Source organism: Chelonoidis abingdonii, chromosome 4 (assembly GCF_003597395.2).
Source record: "Chelonoidis abingdonii isolate Lonesome George chromosome 4, CheloAbing_2.0, whole genome shotgun sequence".
NCBI classification, from domain to species: Eukaryota; Metazoa; Chordata; order Testudines; family Testudinidae; genus Chelonoidis; species Chelonoidis abingdonii.
Window position 1 is genome coordinate 125280220 of NC_133772.1, and position 21647 is coordinate 125301866.

The 21647-nt window shown below is 38.3% G+C and overlaps 1 protein-coding gene across 3 annotated transcripts in view; it reads left to right on the forward strand.

Moving 5' to 3' along the window:
* PPP4R4 (protein phosphatase 4 regulatory subunit 4) overlaps window positions 1-21647 on the forward strand; it is a 123359-nt gene that overhangs the window by 54542 nt on the left and 47170 nt on the right. For 2 of the 3 annotated variants that reach the window (XM_075065658.1, XM_075065659.1), the window contains 5 exons: window positions 7170-7317; window positions 8040-8113; window positions 10069-10175; window positions 13322-13429; window positions 19200-19321. In XM_075065658.1, the coding sequence (XP_074921759.1) occupies window positions 7170-7317; window positions 8040-8113; window positions 10069-10175; window positions 13322-13429; window positions 19200-19321 (559 nt within the window). Of the gene's footprint in view, window positions 1-4209; window positions 4311-7169; window positions 7318-8039; window positions 8114-10068; window positions 10176-13321; window positions 13430-19199; window positions 19322-21647 lie in introns of all 3 variants that reach the window. The other variant, XM_032782911.2, reaches the window with a different exon arrangement.

Genomic DNA, 21647 nt, shown 5'->3' on the forward strand with positions numbered 1-21647 from the left:
TACTTGGAAGGTATTGTGCTCCAGGATACTTAAATGCATGCTCCAGTACACCCTTGTTATCAGAAGTGCCTTTGGTTCCATATTGCAGAGATGCATTTATTATATTGAGCATCATGGGTCAACTTGGTCTTGTCTTTGTGGGCTTTTATAAAAGAGCTGTTTTTCTCTTCTTTCATCTGAACAAATGGCAACAGAACAAGAGATGTTCAGAACTGAGGAATAAAATGAACTGACACATTGTTTAAAAAACAGCTGAGTCAATTCCATTATCAGATTCAGTGATGTTAAGGCCAGTTCAATAGACTTTTTTTATAAAAATATGCAAATAGCTTTGGGAAAACACAAACAAAGTGGCTTGAGGATGCAAAATTATTAAAAATTCATTAACTTTAACTCTAGTTTTTCCACTTAACTGCCACATAAACTTCCAGTCTCTCCTTCTAGGCCCCTTTCGAAACTAACTTGCTGACTAGAAGAATTTCTGGAATTTACTGTTTAAAATACTGAATCGAATTACATCTGAGATGTTCTTGATGCTATGATATGCTTTGGTAGAGAGACTTCTTGAAATGAAGGTGCACTAAAAATCAGCAACTTAAATTTATTTTTTTTCTTAAATTGTGTGACACTTGAAAGTTGAGATTCTCACTTCCATAAAGGCCATTTTCTACCAAAGTTCATTAAATGTTGCTGGCCTGTTGGTTGCTGGTACTTCTTCTATTGCTTTTATTTACTTACTTTCTGGCAATATATAGCAAAAAGGAGATTTTGTTCTTATAAATGTAGGGGTCATAGTGGATAAGCAATTATTGTGAGCTCCCAATGCAGTGCTGTGGCGAAAATGGCTAGTGTGATCTTTGGATGTATAAAGGGGAGTAGTGACTGTACCTCTGTATATGGCATTTGGTAAGACTGATAACAGAACACTGCATACAGTTCTGGTGTCTGCATTTTTAGGAGTATGTTTAAAAATTTGGAGAGGGTTCAGAAAAGAGCCACAACAATGATTCAGTGGCTGGAGAAAATGCCTTTACAGTGAGAGACTTAAAGCACTCAGTCTGTTCAATTTATCAAAAAGAGGTTTGAGAAGTGACTTGGTGACAGTGTATAAATACCTTCACAGGGAGAAAATACTGGGCTCTAGCAGAGAAAGGCATAACAAGAGCCAATGGCTGGAGCCAAAACCAGACATATTCAAATTTTAAATTAGGCTCAGATTATTAACAGTGAGGGTGATTAAACAATAGAACAAACTATTAAAGAAAGTGATGAATCCCTTGATGTCTTCAGATCAAGACTGGATGCCCTTCTGTATGATATGCTTTAGTCAAACACAAGTTATTGGGCTCAATGCAGAGATAACTGAGTGAAATGTTATGGCCTTTGGTATACAGGAGGTAACACTAGATGATCTCATGGTTCCTTCTGGCCTTAAACCCTATTAAACTGTGTGAAATACATGTGAGTTTTGTTAATGTCTATAGACATTAGTATAACCCGTTCCTCCAACAGTTGCTTTACTATCTGTTTACTTTCATTAAGAGCTTGTCTATTGGAGAAAAAACAATGAGGCGTCCTTGTGGCACCTTAGAGACTAACAAATTTATTTCGGCATAAGCTTTCATGGGCTAGAACCCACTTCATCAGATGCATGGAGTGGAAAATACAGTAGCAGGTATAAATACACAGTACATGAAAAGATGGGAGTAGCCTTACCAAGTGGGAGGTCAGAGTTAGTGCATGGCAAGCTGGGGTGTAAATCTACGTGTATTAGCATGTCACACACTAGGTGGCTGTGTGGACCATGGACTGCATGCTGGAAGTTCCCTAGTGCGCTTTGACCTACTGCTGTTTGAAACAAGAGATGGTCAAAGCACACTAGGAAAGTTTTATCACACAGTAGCAAGGTCCATGCAGTCAGTTAGTGGGCCGCACACTATTGCTCTGTAGATTTACACTCCAGCTTGCTGTGCACTAACTCTCCATCTAGACCAGACCTAACCGAGGAATAGTTTATTTTCCTATTTTTGCTGGATGGGTTGATAAATGCTCTTATTGGTTTTGATTGCAAATATTTTTTAGCATTGACAGGCTTTTGTTATGTTTGATTTTTGTGTATGTCTGTTGAAGAAATATTACTGCTCATGAACTGACCAGTAACTGGAAATTTTGTATAGCTGTCACTTGATCTAATTCCTATTGAAAATAGTGGGAGTTGTCTCACTTCAAAGGGAATTGAATTGTCTGTTAATCTCTCTGCACCTCTGTTTCCCATATGTGAGATGGAATAATGATGTTCACCCACTTTTGTAAATTTATATCTACAACTGTAAAGTGAAAGACATAGTAATTGCTATGTGTTTCTGCGGCTTTTTATCACCATGAGCTAATTGAGTGGTAAACTCATCTTCCTCATTTGGTGTTTGAATGTATTCGCAGAACTCACAGGTAAGAACAAATGCTCCTTTTGTCAATGCTGTGCATAAAATAGACTGAGGAAAAGGTAATTGAAAGACATTATGACTGTCTGGATTAAGAATTTTATCTCTACTTGTTGGCAGAAATTGGTAAATGAAACCTGGTAATCTTGCCTGTGCAATTGCAGAAATTACACAGGAAGGAAAAAATTTCCATGGAAATTTTATATTTGTTATTTTAAATATTCAGAACAAAACAACTAAATAAACTGTCAAACAAAAAGCTTTCACCTTTTACCATACAGATTTTAAGATTGGGATAAGCAAGATTAAATTTCAGACCCTTTTAATATAACTCAGAGAAAGTATGATCAAGTTTGAGCATCAGTACTGTGTTATATTGGTTAAATCAGCTATGATATACATAGTTCAGAAATTAAAATAAAATCATGTATATGAAATTTTTGTACATTCTCTACAGTTGAAAAACACTGATGTCTTGTTATGGGTTCTCCTACGTAGATCCCCCACCATCTGGATATCTGCATGCACCTCCTCATGAACCTTGGTAATCACTGAAATGCAGATTCATAGGTGGCTTAGATATATTCCTCAGTGTATGTTCTGTGCACCTAATGACTCCTTTGTATTTGGCATTGACAGCTCCTTTCCTTTTTGATTTCCATGGTTTGGTGGATCTCAGTGTCACCAGAATGAGGTTTTTTGAAGGCCTTTATTTAGCTGAATTTTCTTTATTAAGAGCTATTTTTCCAAATGTTGTGACGTCAGAATAAAATTCAATTAATTTTGATCTAGAGCTGCAGTCGGTCACCTAACATAAGTGTCTGCATCCTTCTAAGGAAAGGGAGCCCACAAGCTTACAATACTCTGGCTTCTCAAAATTGTGAATGTCTTTGTTTCTTACTTCAGTTATGTATTATTTGGCTCCTACATATCAGGCCCTTTTCCTGTGCTATCCGATCCATTCTAAAGTCATTTTCAAAACAAATTATTTTGTAATCTATGAAACTATTTTTTTAATTTACTATCCACCAACTTGTCAACTTTGTAAGCTGCAGTTGCTATTGACAAATTCTCTTACTGTTTCCACAAGGTTAGGAAGTGATAGTGATGCTGCTCTTAACCCTTGCTTACACTCTAAAATGACTTTGGGTTCAAATCTAATCAGTTCTTTCTTTCTTTCTTTCTTTCTTTCTTTTTCTTCATCAAAAGGTTATGCCATATTAACACAAATACAGAGTTGATAAACTGCAGCATTCTTTCAAGGAAAATCTATTCCAAAAGGACATAAATCACATTTCACTAGAGATGAAATTTCATCTGTTCCAACTGAAGAAATCTGCAGTGCTTTCTGCATTGTGGAGCTGTAGCTGCCTGAACTTAACTGCTAGACCTTAGCCTTTTTCAATAGGACAGTTCACCAAAACCAGCTAGTTTTTTTGACATCACACTGAATCCCTTTGAGTTTGCTGATTAGTGCTTTTTTGCCACTGGAGAGTGGGAATCTGTGAAGGAGATCCCATGACTAGAAAAGAAGTTACTTACCCATAATCATAATTCTCCAAATGGGTATCCTCCTCGACAGATCTACACTCACAAACCTGATGTCTTTTGTCATACATTTTTATGTCCAACTTAAGGTCTATGGAACTGAAGTGGGGATGGAAGCCAGACACATTTTAATAGGTGGAACTCTGCAGTTCTCAGTGCAGACATCAATGCAGGCACATGTTTAAGCAATCTAGAAATTTACATTTCAATGTCTCCCGAGGTCCATGAGGAGGCACATCCAGAGAATGTGGCTCTGACACATGATTATCCAGAGAGTGTGGATCTGTGGAGGAGCTACCCATTTGGAATCTTGAGTTGTTGGTAAGTAACCCTATTTATGTTGTGTACCCATTGAACATATTTAAAATTGAAATCAGATGCTTTCTATCCCTACAAAATCTATGTTGATTTTTTTAACTTCAGCTTAACCTTGCAGAAACGTACATCTCCAAAGTGCCAATTCAGCCCAAAATTTAAAAACCTATTAAGTTTGGAAAATGTGTCAGATAGATAAAATCAACAATACCACTTTCTGTATTGCACTGTTTGCAGTTAGCCCTTTTGTAGTTAGAATGTACTAACAATCTTGTCTTTCACATAAATCTTAGCACAAGGGGCAGGAGGCGAGATGGGAGCTTCTTCATAAATAACTCTAAAAAGGGGCCAGAATTATCTGTGCTGTCTTTAGATCCTGTCTGTATCCTGGAACTCATGTTTTGATTCATGCTCTTTACGTCCAGTTTCTTCTACCCTCTTTCTTAATTGTTTGGTAAAGTCCTCCTTTTTTTTTTGTTTTGAATGACTGTAAAAGGTGTAGTTTGAGAACCAGATGTTTATGTGCTTGCTTATTCTGATCCCCAATACCATTCTGTTATAAGACCATACGCTGACCTTTATTCCTTGGCAATACTCCCAATAGTGTTGATGGAAGTTGTACAAGGGCAGTATATGACCCTTAATGACAAAAAATAAATGCAACCTATCCTTATTAAGGAATATGAACATTTTATTATACTGGTAGTTGGTAAGCTGCCCAGCACAGCTTAATTTTACTTGGATAATGGGCATTCTGGTAGAAACATCCACAGCTATAAACGCCCACACCCAGCTCTTGAGATGAATAACAGTTTTCCTTTAGCTCAGCTACTTTGAAAAAGGGTACTTGCGCATACAGTCTGACTGGTTGACATTTATGTACTGAGACTTCTTTATTGTTCACCTCTTATTACGTAAATGATAAATGCACTAATCATTGCATGACAGTTGTAAGCAAGTCATAAGCCTGGATCATCTTTTGTCTGTCACATTTATGCCTATAATTTGTGTGTGTGTTTTTTTTTTTAAAGAAAGTCTGTTGGAGGCTTGTTTTTGGTTTTTACTAAAGAGTTAGATAATATTCTTTGCTGTTTCATTAAATAGAATTTGTCTCCTAATATGTATGTTAAAAAAGAACCATATAAACATCTGTGAAAAATATCAACTGATAGGTTGAGCTTGATCAGTCTAGAGAGAAAGCTAAGTGTTACCAAGGTTGGATTCATAAGTAAAACATGCATCGTATTTTAATAGCAAATTAGGCAGTAAAACCACTTAAAATGTCATTCTAGTAATAGCCAGCAAAATGTACATATTGGTAGTGAGTAGTGTGACTCATACAGGTTACATATAGCAGATGTTAGGATATGTCTAAATGACTTTGAAAGATCTAGTTAGATATGGCCTTTCATTTTCATTCTGACAACGGGAGTTGGACTAGATGATCTCCTGAGGTCCCTTCCAACCCTAATAATCTATGAACTCTCTACAAATGAACACCTGTTCACATTTTCGCTACCATATCATCATCATTAGGGCTCTACCAAATTCACGGCCATGAAAAATGAGTCATGGGCTGTGAAATCTAGTCTTTTGTGTGCTTTACAGGTTTCACGGGGGAGACCAGCGTTTCTCAAATTGGGGGTCCTGACCCAAAAGGGAGTTGCAGGGGGGGATCACAAGGTTATTTTAGGGGGTGTAATGGTATTGCCACCCTCACTTCTGCGCTGTCTTCAGAGCTGGGCAGCCAGAGACTGGTGGCAGTTGGCTGGGCACCCAGCTCTGAAAGCAGCGCCCCTTCTCCTCCCCACCCCCCCAGCAGTAGCGCAGAAGTAAAGATGGCAATTCCATACCCTGCCATTCTTACTTCTGCACTGCTGCTGGCGGTGGCACTGCCTTCAGAGCTGGCCTCTCAGTCAGCAGCCGCTGCTCTCCAGCTGCCCAGCTCTGAAGATAGTGCCGCCTCCAGTAGCAGCGCAGAAGTAAGGGTAGCAGTACTGCAAACTCCCTTACAATAACCTTGTGACTCCCCCCACAACTCCTTTTTGAGTCAAGACTCCTACAATTACAATACCATGAAATTTCAGATTTAAATAGCTGAAATCATGAAATGTGTGATTTAAAAAATCTGTATTATTGACCAAAATGGACCATGAATTTGGTAGGGCCCTAATCATCATTATTATTAATATTTAACTTTAGAATAGGCACTCTGAATGAGTTTCTAATAAATGAGGTTGGTTCATGATAAAGTTGAGTATCTATAAATAGAGAAGTGCTTAAATAAATAACATAATGTATCTTTGGCTGTTTTTATTAAGAGGCTGTACTATAAAATTTTATTTATGTTCGATATCAATTGGTGATGGAAATTTAAATAACTTTGTGCAATTTGGTATCCCTTCCCAGGTGTACAAAATATTTATCTCTCTAAGCCATGAATAACTGAAATGAATGCTGGCTGGTTTGTTCTGACATTTTCTTACTATACATAAAGAAAGCATCTACCCCTAAACACAGAAATAATTGAACAGGACCCACAACTAAAAAGCTTAGTAAAATTGTAATGTGTGCTACATTTTTTCCTTGCTAATCAATGTCAAACATTATGATCCACTTTAATTTATTTGTCTTGAAAACTTCATATTATTATGATTTATAAGACATCTGAATTTGTGAAGATGTAGTTTAAAAGAGATTAGAGTATCTCTAAATGATTGCTGTTAAGAGAAAGTGGTTGTTTAAGGATAGTTTTGTATCTAACTTCTTATATACTGGTTCCTAGGATCTGAATAAACGTGGGAATTTTCTTTTAATGTATTTCTGGCTCATCCTTTTAAATAAATACCCTTTTTGATTATACAGGAGGTCCTGCATGTTGCAGGGGGAGAAATGCAGTTAACAGCTGCTGTTGCATTTTTGACTATTCAACAAGAGGAGTCAGTGTCCATTCATACTTATTCCCACTCCTTCCTACACATCATTCTACAGAATCTGGAACACAGGGATACAGGTCAGGATCATGATGCTGTGCTGATAACTGATTGGTTCTTTGTGGTTTATGTTTCCTTAGTGGTTGTACAGTACTATTTAAAACAATACGTGCAATCTATACCAATTTGTGAGTTTATTAATTGATGATTTTTTTTGGACTGGCTTGCTATATGTAAGGTTTTCTATATATTGACCTTACTGCAGACTGTTATTTAGCTGAAAGGTTCCTTCAATTTGAATAAAACAAATACATACATTTCTGTTTGGTGCATGAAATCCTGCGGTCCTTAGTTCAAACTTCCAGTGGATTAACTGGAATCTGTGCCTGAGCAAGCACAAGTAAGGACTATAGTATATTTTTCATAATGTTGAGATTTTCTTTTAACTTCTTGAAAATTATTTTCTTAATACAAGAAAAATAAAAAATGACTCGAAGCAAAAATAGAAAGTTTTTTACATAAGTAAATTAAAGAAAATAGCATGTTATTTCTAAGTGGAGGAAATTGTCATCTTCAAACAGTTGTCCAAAAACAAGTAATAGAATAATTCTCCCCTCCCCAAAATGCAGCAAAACCTGCTTTTCTAATGAAATATATTCAAACAGATAGAAGTATGTAACTATTTTTGAATGTAACTGTATGTCATTTAGAAGTATAGTTCATTGAAGAGCTGACTGCTGCAAATCAGGAGTTGTTTCATATAACTGACCTATAATGCATATAGTCCATTTGTGTCTAACAGGTGTCAGTAATGCGTGGCTAGAAACTCTTCTTGCTGTAATAGAAGTCTTGCCGAAAGAAACTATCAGACATGAGGTAATGTTACTTTTTCCTGGAAACATTAAGGGAGAATAGATTGAAAATTTTTATGAATAATGATCTGATTTTCAAAAGCTTGGAGTACCTGCAATTCCTATTTGCTTCAACAGGAGTAACGAGCGATCAACTCCTGTGAAAATCAGGCTACTGTGTGGAACATAGTGTAGTAAAAGAATGTGTTGTGGGTAGATGGGAGGTCATCTTAAAAGGCTTTTGTATACATCAAAAAACAATGACTACAGTATTTTTAAATGATATATCAATAAAGTGCTTTCGAGGGTCTGTGTTTTCAATTTCAAAGATGATAGTAAAAGTGGAAGAATGTTCTAACAAAAGAGTTTTTGTTTTAGTAATTTAAACTTCTGTATCGGCACTGAACTTAATTTTATGCTATAGGTGTAGTAGACTTAAACCCTCAAGTTCCTCTCATCGGGTCAAAGCCTGAGGTCTTTATTTGGAGGTCAGCCTGGAAACTGTGTATTTTGTGTCTACATTATGGCTCTGGTAGTAGGGAAGAATTCTATCAACTGCCCCTTAATGATCATTTGTGCTTTATAAAAACATTTATAAATGAAATCCATTGTTGCTTTTAAAATAGCTTTTAAAGGGTAAAAGGCTAACAATAACAAAATAAATTTATTTTGCTAGAACCAATGTGTTTCTGTAATGTAATTTAAATAATGATCACTTAGGGAAAATGTCAACTTGCTTCCTACTTTTTCCTTAAAACACAATAAAATGATAGGATGGCCTCATAACAATGTACCTTGTGTGTAATACAATTGCTGAGGCACTTTTAGGACAGCAGTTGGATAAGACCACATGATATAAGGCTTTTCTTAATTATTTCATTTTTGTATTGTGACACTTAGATTCTTCTCATTTTATGTATTGTAATGGAAATTGGAGAACTGTCTTAAATTCGGAGCACTTTAGGGAAAAGACTGTGTCTTGCCAAATATTTGGAAAGTTTCTGACATGTTCTGGGTGCTTCCATTGTTCAAATATGAAATAATAATAATATGTGGTACCTACAAAACTCATATGACTTATTTCCTCACTAAATGTTATAATGGGTAACACATTCTGTATGCTAATTCTAGCTTGTTCATCTGTTCACATTTTCACAGTAAGTTGATGGGAAGGGCTGCGTCTGCAGCACTGCTACCCTTTCAGGCCTGTGTTCAATTCTGCTGGGGTTGTGCATGAAAGGTTGAATGAAGAGCTGAGGCAGAGCAGGGGAGGTAACCTTCTTTGAGGCACCCTGCCCTACTCTGCACATGAGTTTCCGTGGCAATTTCTCATCAGAAGATAATACAACTAGGCATATTATCTTCCTCTGGCTCCCTTTGACAGCTGATCCTCTGGGATCGTGGAGGAGATCCAGTAAACGGTTGCACAGCTCCAGCAGAAGCAGCAGTGGGTCATGGCTGCACATGGAAATGGAATCCCTTCCCTATGGATCCCAGAGATATTCAAGGTTGGAAGGGTATATGTCCACCAGAGTTCACATCAAAGGGGGTGTCCCTGGAGAAAAATTGGCAAGAAGAGATTCATACTATTTCTTTTCCCTCCTCCTCCTCTGGGTTTTTCCAAGCAAGGGACTCTTTGTGTGAAAATTCCTCAAATAATATCTATAAATATGCTTATAGAATTTATTCTCTAAATAAAAACACAAGAAGATAGATGTAATGTTGCAAAGGTGTAGTGGCTATAACTGTGATGTGAATCATAAACTAGAATTTGGGCCGAGATACATTTGGTAAATACTATAATTGGTACTGAATATTAAAATGCAAGATTCTTAGTAGTCTTAATGTGTGCATTATTATGATCACAACCTAATTTGGTGGAAAAAGTAATTGACATTTGTATTATGTACTTCTAGATTTTTTAACAACAGGAATACATTTTTTTACTGGTAAATGTTTCCTCCCATTTTTTCCATATAGATCCTGAATCCACTTGTTTCCAAGGCACAGCTTTCCCAAACACTTCAGTCTCGCTTAGTTAGCTGTAAAATATTGGGAAAATTAGCTAACAAGTTTGAAACTCATATGTGAGTAGTTTGTGTGTACGTGTTTCAGATTTAATGTTTATCACAATGTCTTTGCCAGTGGATAATATTACAAGAAGTAGATTTACATAATTGTCTCTATTGTACAAAAATTGAATGCTTTTGTTCTTACAGATCCATCCATCATAATACTAATTAACTATAAGTGATGTTCATTAGGTAGGTCATAGTACTCAGCATGTTCAAACATTGCTGTTTTCATCAGATTTCAACTTCCCTGTGTACATTCTTTGACCAGTCAAGAGGTTACCTTGGAAGCACCATTTTTCATGTCATTTCTCCAGATTATCATTCTGTGTAGGAAGTCCACAGATCTAAACAATGGTTTTCAGCCTGCTTGCAGCTTTTGGAGGCATAACCATGCCTGCCTATCAAAAACAACAGGAAAGCATCCCCATTCCTGATGAGCCTGACAGTTTAATTCTGTCCCCTCACATGCAGTCAGACTCTTCCAAGCCTTCCTGATGTATTTCATTAAAATCTATTTTAAAGTCTCCAGTAAAGGAATGAGTAAACTTAAAACTCTCTTGTCTTAAAGGCAAAATCTTGTTTCTAAATTTTTTGAGTTGTGTGGCCAGATTTCAGAATTCTTTGCTTGGGATTTTCTTCTTGTCATTACTGCATGGGGGACACAGCAGTAGCCAACTGCTGTTGACCTGATCTCCTCCACTTCCAAGACTGAAAGTCAGTGATTTGGACAGCAGTGCAGAACCTAGAAATAACTAACAGGAGTAGAAGCCCTAGAAGCTATCTGCACCACAACATCCATACTACCTTATTTAACTGCTACCATCAGTTTAATCAGCCCTGTATTAAATAGGCCCTTTTCGACTAGCTGTTCCTGTGCAGACAACATTAATAACCATGCCTCAGGATTGTCTAGATGAGACATTGGTGTCCTCAGAGCCTTCTAAGGGTCTTACCAGACTCCCAGAGTCTCAAGGTTCAAGATAAGGGTTCCCTTGAGATTACCTTTCTGGGCCAAGTTTCAGACCCCAGGTCCCTCTACAGCAGGGATCTCAAACTCAGATCACCACAAAGGCCACATGAGGACTAGTACATTGGCACGAGGGCTGCCCTGACACTGACACCTTTTCATATACAGGTACAAAAGCCCACCCCCGCTGGCCCCGGCCCTGCCCCCACTCCACCCCTTTCATGAGGCCTTGAAAAGAACCTTCATTTGTACATAGAACAGAATGGGACTTTCTGTCGTACTGTAAGCATGCACAGACCGTGGCTTACAGAGGATCTAAATCTGATTCCTGGAAATCTGAAATCTTAGAAAGACCAGGTAAAACAGCTCATAACTCCAGCTGCAAGTAAAGAATTGGACATCAGAGTCCTTATATGAAAGGGAAGGAATGACCAAAATTTTTTATTACCATTAATAACAATTTACTTGGTATGAATGCTGGGTCAATCTGCAAATAATCAATTTGCAAGATTGAAGCCTTTGTAATGTATGTGTTTGTATAGTGCTATGAATATCTATGTTGCTATTTTAAATAATAATTACAATATTCATGAACAGAATCTGTCTAGAGTTAGACTTCTTATTTTTTCCTGAAATCTGACTTTGATTGTAACCCTTCTGAAGACTAAACGGAATTGTTCTCTTTCAATTTATTCCATTTCAAACATCCCTTCTTGGAAATACTTTCTTGGCTAGAAAAGCTTGGATACTAGAAACGCTTGAGCAGGTCTCCTTTTTTGATTTTATTTTATTGTCTGTATTGTGATAATGTCCAAGGTCCCACTCAGGATTGATGCCCTGTTAAAGTTAGATGCTGTGCAACCACAGGATGACTTGGACCTCACCTTCCATAAAGACATATTATTCTTCAAGATTTTCTTCCCAAAGTGGGCACAAGGTTTCCATATCAGCCTGGAGATTTCCTTTCCTTCTGTATTCTAAGTTTTTCAAGATTCCTTAAATTCTATCTGGGCTGAAATAAGGATTTTTTTAAACTATAAATTCTACTGTTTGAAACCTCCTCCAAAGGAGGACCAAAGAGCATCCAGGACTATGTAGGTCAGGTCTTGCAACAGAGGTCCAGTGTGCACTTATTCCTACTTCACTGGGGCCTCTTCCACCGTAAAGAGTGAAAAAGATGGAAGACATAGCTGCACAAACCAGTTGTTCTGATGTTTAGGAAATCTATTCCTTGGACTCTGCACTTAGTAGAGTCTTATAATATCTTAAAGACCATGTTTATTATGGACAAGTGGTTGGCAAATGGTTTCCTACTCTACAGTGGGGTGAACTGCTCAATAGTCCCTTCAGATTAGATTGATGGATCTGCAAAAACACATTAAAAAACCCTGTTTATCTTACAAACTAAGCTTCTGTGTTTCATGCCCACAGCTGGGATAATGCTATCCTGTTGAGTCCATTCACATTGTGTGGACTGTATTTTTTTAGGACAGAACTGTCTGTATGCTGTAGCAGAATCTGTTAGAATGTAATAGAGGACTGGTCAACAACAAAATATATAAATGCTGATTTGGAGGGTCTTGTTTGATTTACTGGATACTGGAACAGATCAGTCTAATGTCTGGATTAGTGGACTTAAGTTATTGCACCCTAGTTTTTAATTTTATAAAACAGCCATTTTCATTAAAATTCCTATTTAGTTATGTTTGCAAGCAGCTGATGATGACAAACATAACTAGGACTTTCATTTCAATTTATACAATGCATATGTATTCATACAGCAGCTGTCCAAATATTGTACTGAAGTTGGTTATTAAGTATCTTTATTAAAAGTAACACTATACTTAAACAATGTTTTCAAAGGTTTGAAAATCCTTCAAATGAAATATTAACAAACTGCGGTGAATATGGATAATACTCTACTGTGAAAATTCCATTTTTTATTTTATTTTAGTTATAAAAATATGCTGTAAAGTTCTATACTATTTATAATTATAAGCTTCAGAATTGTCAGTTGTACTTTATCACCCTGCTCTACAACACCTGCTCATAAAGGTTATAAATATTAAATATTGCTGTATGAAGGGTTAAGTTAAGATTACTGTGAACCATTTAGAATCAGATGTGTTCATTAAATAGAGTTTACACATACTTAGTTCTTCATATTAATTTAAAATGTTCAAATTTTTAGCATTAAAAGGGAAATTCTTCCACTGGTAAAATCGCTTTGCCAAGATGTAGAATATGAAGTTCGATCCTGCATGTGTCGGCAACTGGAACATATAGCTCAAGGAATAGGGTGAGTATAACTTGAAAAATGTACTACAAAATGTAAAATATAGCTCTAAAGTATTTAGTAGTAATCTAAAAATTCTTCAAAATTTAAAACGTGTATCCCTGCATGTTAAATTATTTGCTGTTCAAGGCGTATTGCAGTCTCTCAATTAATTGTCCACAGCTTTCACCCACTTATGCTTTATGTAATTCAGGAATATATTTTTGTAACTGCCATGTGAACAAAAAACATTTTTCCGAAAAGGGTCTGATTCAAAGCCCCTTGAAAACAATGGGAAGAGTCAGTTGATATCAATTGTTTAATGGAAGACATTCTGGAAGGAGTCCATAGTTCTTAAAACTTACTGCCACTCTTTGCAAAAGGATGATAAACATGTTTTGATTACTTACAGTAAATGTAAATTCTGTGGCAGCTGTTTATATAAGCTTGAAAGCTGCTTCATTTTTTTAAAGTTATATATATAGCACTAGAGAAGGCTCTGTTGAACTTATAGACAAGTTAAAACTTATAGTGTCTTGTCTTGATCATACAACATATAAGGTACCACAGAATCAGGGCCACAAAGATTAATATTTTTACCCTCTGAAATTCCTATCATAACCGCAGATGTAGCTGTCTACCTCTCTGTTCTTGTCTAGGAGTTATGAACAGTACATAACATTATGGGCTTGATGCACAAGTTACTGGGTGAGTTTCACTGGCTTCTGTTATGCAGAGAGGGGTCATATGAGATCAGGGGAGGGCAAACTACAGCCCACAAGCCGGATCTGGCCAGTCAGTGCTTTCAATCCGGCCCACAGGATTGCCAGCCCCATAGTGCAGCAGGGCTAAGGCAAGCCCCCTGCCTGTCCTGGCCCCATGCTGCTCCTAGCTGCAGCCGGCGCCAAATCCCTGTGGCCCCTGGGCGAGGGCAGAGGGCTCTGTGCACTGCCCTTGCCTGCAGGCACTGCCCCCTGCAGCTCCCATTGACCAGGAAAGGAGAACCATGGCCAGTGGGAGCTTCGGGGATGATACCCACAGGCCAGGGGTGGCTCCAGGCCCCAGCACACCAAGTGTGTGCTTAGGGCGGCAAGCCACGGGGAACGCTCTGCTGGTCGCCAGGAGGGCGGCAGGCAGGGCTCCGGTGGACCTCCCGCAGGCGTGCCTGCAGAGGGTCCACTGGTCCCGCAGCTTCAGTGGAGCTGGGGAACCAGCGGACCCTCCGCAGGCATGCCTGCGGAGATCCACCGGAGCCACGGGACCGGCGATCGGCAGAGTGCCCCCCACAGCATGCCTCCATGCTTGGGGTGGCGAAATGTCTAGAGCCGCCCCTGCCACAGGCAAGGGTAGTGCGCGGTGGAGCCGCCTGCCCTGCCTCCCACCCTCCAGGAGCCACTGCTGAAAATGCTGGCCACTTCCGGAAGTGATGCGGGGCCAGGGTAGGTAGGGAGCCTTCCTTAGCCCCGCTGTGCGCTGCTGCCACCCTGGAGCTGCTTGAGGTAAGTGGTGCCGGGCTGGAGCCCACACCCTGAACCCTTCCTGCACCCTGAACCCCAACTCCCTGCCCTGAGCCCCCTATCCTCCTGCCTTGAGCCCCCTCCTGCACTCTGCATCCCCTCCTGCACCCCAGCCCCTTGCCCTGAGCCCCTTCCAGCACACCGCACTCCCTCCCACACCATAACTCCCTGTCCCAGCAATACATTGATGGACCTGAATGCAATTCCCCCACCCAGATGTGGCCCTTGGACCAAAAAGTTTGCTCACCCCAGGACTAGATGATCATAAATGGTCCCTTTTGGCATTAAAATATATGAACAGCACTAAGGGAGGAGATGAAATTAAAGCCTATCTTTGAAAGGTACTGTACAAATGCAGTTTGTTTTTTGGCTTTTTTGGAGTACCAACGTGTGTGGGAATGATTCTTCTTTGTGTCTTTAATCCTTTGAAGTTGGGTGTGATGAACTGGGCTGTGTCACTACTAAGCGGTTTAAGTAAAAGATAAGTATTAGTAGCATGGTTAAATTAACACTATTTCAGTAAAACCATGCAGTAAAGGGACTGCCAGATTGATTTGCCAGTTACCTTTTATTTGAGATAGGAAATAAAATTAACTAGAAGTGCTTAGAATAGTTGCTGTGTAAGGGCTTTGTCCTGCAGACATTTAAGCACAAGTAACTTTAGAAGACATTGAGCTTATTCAAATTACTCACTTGCTTAAGTGATCAGGTCCTGTGTTTTCCCCTTACCTCCCTCCACTCTAAAAGACAGTTTAGCATAAGTAAGTAGTTACAATGTTTTATATTAAAATAAATTTTGTTTTAATATATTTGATTGGACCAGCTTCTGCTGATGGAAAAGATAAGCTTTCAAGCATTAATTGGTCACTTAATTTTTAAGCGGTTTCTTGCAACAAGCATTAATGGTTTATGCTTAACAATCTATCCCAACTTGTATTTTGCTATGACACTGTACATATCTTTTCCAGACCAGAAGAAGAGCTCTATGAAGCTTGAACTTTTGTCTCTCTGCCAGTAGAAGTTGGTCCAGTAAAAAATATTACCTTCCCCACTTTGTCTAGCTCAATACAGAATGTAAATTTTAAGATAATTTTATTATAGTCCACTCTTATTATGTTATATATCAATATATGTATATCTATTAAGAGTAAAAATTGCATGGAAAATGTACAGATTGGTACAACACATTGGTAACTGCATCATCTTTTGGAAATGACATGGTTTTATCACAAATTTATAAACAACTGATTATTTTTTCTAGTTGTTATATTTATTTTAAATCTTTGTCGAAAATTAAATATATCTTTAATGATTCCAAAATGGTAATCCACAGAAACACATTTTGGAAATGTCTGTTTCAGCTTTCTTCCTGTTCCCCATCAGCTTGTGATTTCATTTTCTCTCTCCCTCCCTGCCTTCCTGGGTCTCATTTGGAATGCATTTTTACCCCCCACTCCTGACCATATGTTCACTTATTTCCTTCTTAATGCACCCTTCCACCTGTTTGTTGATATTTCTTCCCTTTGGGATTCAATCTATTGTTTCCAGTAATTTTCTCATTGAATTTCTTTGGCTCCATCAGCAGGTAGGATGCCATTGTGATGCATTTGGTGTTGACAATAATGTAAAAGTAACACACACTATTGTAAAATGTTATTTCCTTTGTGGGAGGGTGGATTATAAAATCATCTGATATCAGTAAAAAGAATTCTGATTTATGATATGTGTGGAAAGGAGGTTACATGGCAACATGTAACAAAGTCCATCAAATAATCTGTTTTATTTATTAAAATGTATGACACTACAGTGGCTATATCACACTCTCAGAATCTCTCACTTGCTGTGACAACCTATAGAGAGGAGGCAAAAAATAAAAGTTGCTAATGCCTTTTTTGTGGAAGCTAAAAGTGGCTCATATAAAGTGACATAAAAGATGTAGGAGGATATATGGAAGAGTGTAGAAGATTTATTTCCATCCTTTTTTTTTAAAATCCAAGTTAGCTATAATAGGTCCTGATGAAAAGGAGAGAAGGAAAATATGGACCTTTACCTTCTCTTCCCTCACAAAAAAAGTTCAAGGCCAGTACAAGGCTGAAGAAGGAAAAATACTGTTCTCTTTTGTATAAAAAATGGCTTGCTCTTGTATTACAAAATCATACTCTGAGAAAGGAAATGAAGAAAAGTTCATCATCTTGTGGTCTCATTTTTAGCCCAAGCAGGAACAAATACACTGTAAATGGAAAAACTGAAGTTTGCATAAAGTGATAGATTCTACACCAAAGCCAATTGGTAAGAGATAACAGCATCACTAGTGGCTAACAATCTGCACAAAGGCAGTTTATTAAAGAGGGAAAAACATTTCATAAGTAATTATCAGCCGTTGAACAGCCGTTTCTTTCTCTTTTCCCGCACCTCCTTTGTTGCTTGTGTATCTGTATCCGTAAGCTGTGCTCTATATTTAAGAGTGTCTCTGCCTGGTCCCCTCTCCTGCTTTCTCCATGACTTAGACTACACTGTAAGCTCTCTAATGTAGCGCCTGTAAGCCGATGGGAGAGAGCTCTCCTGTTCGCTTAACTGCTCCAGCCCCTGTGAATGAGGATAGCACAGTTGCCAACTTTCACACAGTAAATAAGCACCCCAACTTTCACAATAAACCAAAAATCAAGCTAATCTCATTTCAAAACAAGGCTAAACCAAGCCAGTCCCTAAGAACCCCAACACTTTCTCTGACAAGATCCCCCTGGCTTACAGTCTGGGACTGTGGTGAACCCACTGTATACCCCGACACGCTCTCCCCTTCTTGCCCCTGCTTGGTTACCCTTGCCCCTGCTTGCCAGGAGCTGATCAAAAAAAAGAAGCAACAAGCTGCAACAAGCTACAAGCCAAAAACTAGCCCACAAGCAACTCTCAAGCCAATAAAGCCAAAAAGAAGCCCAATTTCTGTTTTTTTTTCTTTTTTTCTTTTTCTTTTTGCAGGTTTGGCATGTCTGGAGGATAGCTATGTTGGCAGGAGAAGCTCTTCCACCGACACAGTGCTGACCACACTGATTATGTCAATGTAACTTATGTCGCTCTGGGTGGTTGTTTATTCACACCTCTGAGCAACATAAATGATGCTGAGATAAGATGTAATGTAGACATGACTTCAGTTGTCGTCATCTTTAATCTCACAGGATCTAGTTAAGAGTGTGTGTATTTACAGACAGTAAACTGTAGCAGTGATCTGTGTTTATGGCTTAAGAAGTAGTGGAATGAGGGCACTGCTAACAAGATATATCATTGCATTTATGTAAATATTGCAGCCATGCATGACATCATTCCTTTCCTTTACTATTTACTGATGCTCATTATTTCATAATCATAAACAATTTCCCAGGCATACCAAATGATGTTGACTACCCCCACTTTAGTGTAATTGCACAAGGAAATGGATCTCTCCCATTTTGCTCACACGACTTCATCTTTCTGTACAGATGATCTCATTCCACGAAATTCCATGCCATGAAAATGTCTCTCCCACTTCAGTCTTCAAATTGATGAAAGATCGAAAATCTCATTCCAGCCCTTCACATACCAATTTGTAGCAGATGTTGAGACTCAAGCTGTTGAGACTACCTTCAATAGATATTGTTAACAACTGGGAAAGAAGGGTCCCCTTCCCTCACTTCCCTAGAATTGGCTTTGAAGAACCCAATACTGATGTTGGGTCAGCCAATTAGGCAGCCTCACAACTCCTCCAGATAATGGCAGCAGGCCTTCCATGTAAAGGGCTTACCTTTGGCACGTGCCATCTTATGTAGTGAGGACAAGTTATTCCCATGCATCTTCAGTAGTCATGGCTCATATTTTGTCATTTACATTTAAGACCTTGCTCTTTTGTAGCAGTGAGTGTTCCTGAATACTCTTGCAGAGAACTCTTCTGTGTGACCCATATTAAATCATCATAACTCTTTGCTGTTTGTACGTACAGTGCAATCTGGAAAAATCTGGTCTTTGAGATAAGCTATGTAATTTTCTTTAATCATGAGAGGGTATGATTTGTATTTTAAACTTTAGTCAGTTTTTAACTGGCTACAAAATCTCCAGAGGTTGTTTTTGTTTTGTTTTGTACTTTACTTTTTGTTTTCCTGCAGCTTTTTTCAGTTTTTCCTAATTAGGAAATTGAAGAGTAACTATACAGCCTTCAGGACAAAGTTATGTTGGGTGAGATTGGGTTTGATGCTATGTAAACATTGTTTTATTATTTGTCTTCCCTAACCATTTTGCTTGCTTTGCAGGACAGAACTAACAAAAAATGTAGTGCTTCCTGAATTAGTAGAACTAGCGAGAGATGAAGGCAGCAGTGTGCGTCTTGCAGCATTTGAGACTTTAGTTAATCTGCTTGAAATGTTTGATGCAGGTAAGGTCGGTTTAGAACTACTGAGCCCAATTCTGCAGCAGTTTTTATGGATTATAGAATCTGTCTGATTGTATTTCATTGTTTTCATTGTGTAGATCAGGGGTAGGCAACCTATGGCACGGGTGCCAAAGGCGGCACTCAAGCTGATTTTCAGTGGCACTCACACTGCCCGGGTCCTGGCCACCAGTCCAGGGGGCTCTGCATTTTAATTTAATTTTAAATGAAGCTGCTTAAACATTTTAAAAGCCTTGTTTACTTTACATACAACAATAGTTTAGTTATGTATTATAGACATAGAGACCTTCTAAAAATGTTAAAATATATTACTGGCACTTGAAACCTTAAATTAGAGTGAATAAATAAAGACTCGGCATACCACTGCTAAAAGTGGTACCTCTGGTGTAGATGATAAAATTATGATTAAATTTCCATGTTCTGTCCATGTCATTGGGATTTAGTCTCTGACTTTGTTTTATTTAAAACTTTGTTCCTTTGTTTTTGCATGGTCCTTGCCCTGGTTGATTTTGGGCACCTTAACTTTCAAGTAGGAGTGAGCCTGCTGTCGCACCTTATTATCTAATGCTGTGTTGCGAGGTTGGGGGGAAATAAAATGGCTCAATAAAATCTTCAGAGCATCTGATAGGAATGTTGGATAATTATCGTTATTAATTTAATTCCATAAATGCGCTCAACACTGTCCAAAATCTGGAGAAATACATAATCCTTGCCCCAGGAGCTTACACTGTCAGGGTCAGATTCTGATATCCTTACTCACGTTGGCTAATACCTTACTTTTGAGTGCTCCCACTAATTCCATTGGAAGCATTTGAGGAGTGATAATTTGGGGCCAGATACTCGCCATGACTATCTGGCCCTAAATTAGATAATACAGGCTGGGTATGTAGTACAGGTAATGGGTTCAAAATTGTGTAGGCATATTATTTATTTTTTTCCTTAAACTCACTTCTGTTGTTGATGACCTGTCATTCACCAGAAATGGTATGTTTTAGGCGGAACTTCAATGAGGTCGGGGAAGTCATTTGGTACACAATGTAAAGGAGTGAATTCAAGGAATAAAGGCTAGTAAGGAAAGGCAAAAGATGAAAATAGGGAGATTTAAAACGGATATTAACTAGACAGAAGATCAGGTAGAAGGAGTAAAAAAGGGAGGAGCTGAGATGTGTAGACAGTGGCAGAGTTGTGCAGAACTGGAATGTGAAGGCAAGACATTTGATTTTGCTGCATGGGGAAAGTGGCACATCAAATGTTGATACAGAAGGATTTTTGTACCAAATCACAGTCAAGTGTTCCTCTTCAAATATGTGTCAGTGTGGATCTTATTGTAGATGTGAATGCACTTCATGTGCAATGAGATCAGTCTTTTGACTAGCAGTGTCTGTTGGGGCTGTGCCTGTGCCATCTTGTGCTACTGTAGGAGGGCATAAAGAATGGAGCAGGTGCAGCCTTTCCTTAGTTCCCTTTAATTCCCTGTGGCAGTGAGATGGAACCCAACAGTGACAATCTGCTACTCTTTTAGTGTTTGCTAACCTTTGTCTTGAAAAGAAAATAGCTGATTGAAGAATTCATTTTTCTGTCTTCAAAAATATACAATGAAATTATACTTTTCAAAAGAAAAAGGAAGGTTCAAGAACTGTATGACTGGAGAATTGCTAACATAGTTCCTATTTTTAAGAAAGGAAAAAAAAGTGATCCGGGTAACTACAGGTCTGTTAGTTTGACATCTGTAGTATGCAAGGTCTTAGAAAATTTTTTGAAGGAGAAAGTAGTTAAGGACATTGAGGTCAATGGTAATTGGGACAAAATACAACATGGTTTTACAAAAGGTAGATCACGCCAAGCAACGCCTGATTTCCTTGAGAAACGGTAAAGGATTTCTTAGCAAAGGAAATTAAGTGATCTTAGATTATACCTCGATTCCGTAAGCATTTGATATGGCTCCAATGGGAATTATTAGCAAATTGGAGAAAAGATGGGAATCAAATATGAAAATTGAAAAATGGCAGAAGGAACTGTTGTAGGGAAAGGAAGCTACAACGTCATTACGAAGGTAATGTCAGTTGGGGACCGTTACTAGCTGAAAGCCCTAACGAGATCAGTTCTTGGGACCAGATCTCTTTTAATGCATTTTAGTTTTACTGACCTTGCCAGGAAAAATGGAATGTACCTAATAAAGTTTTGTGGAGACAGAAAGTGGGAGTATTGCAATACCGGAAAGACCAGAGATACGTCATACAGAAGCCTCTGGATGACCGTTGTAAACTGCCGAATAATAGTAATCGGATAACATTTAATAGTGAAAATGTGA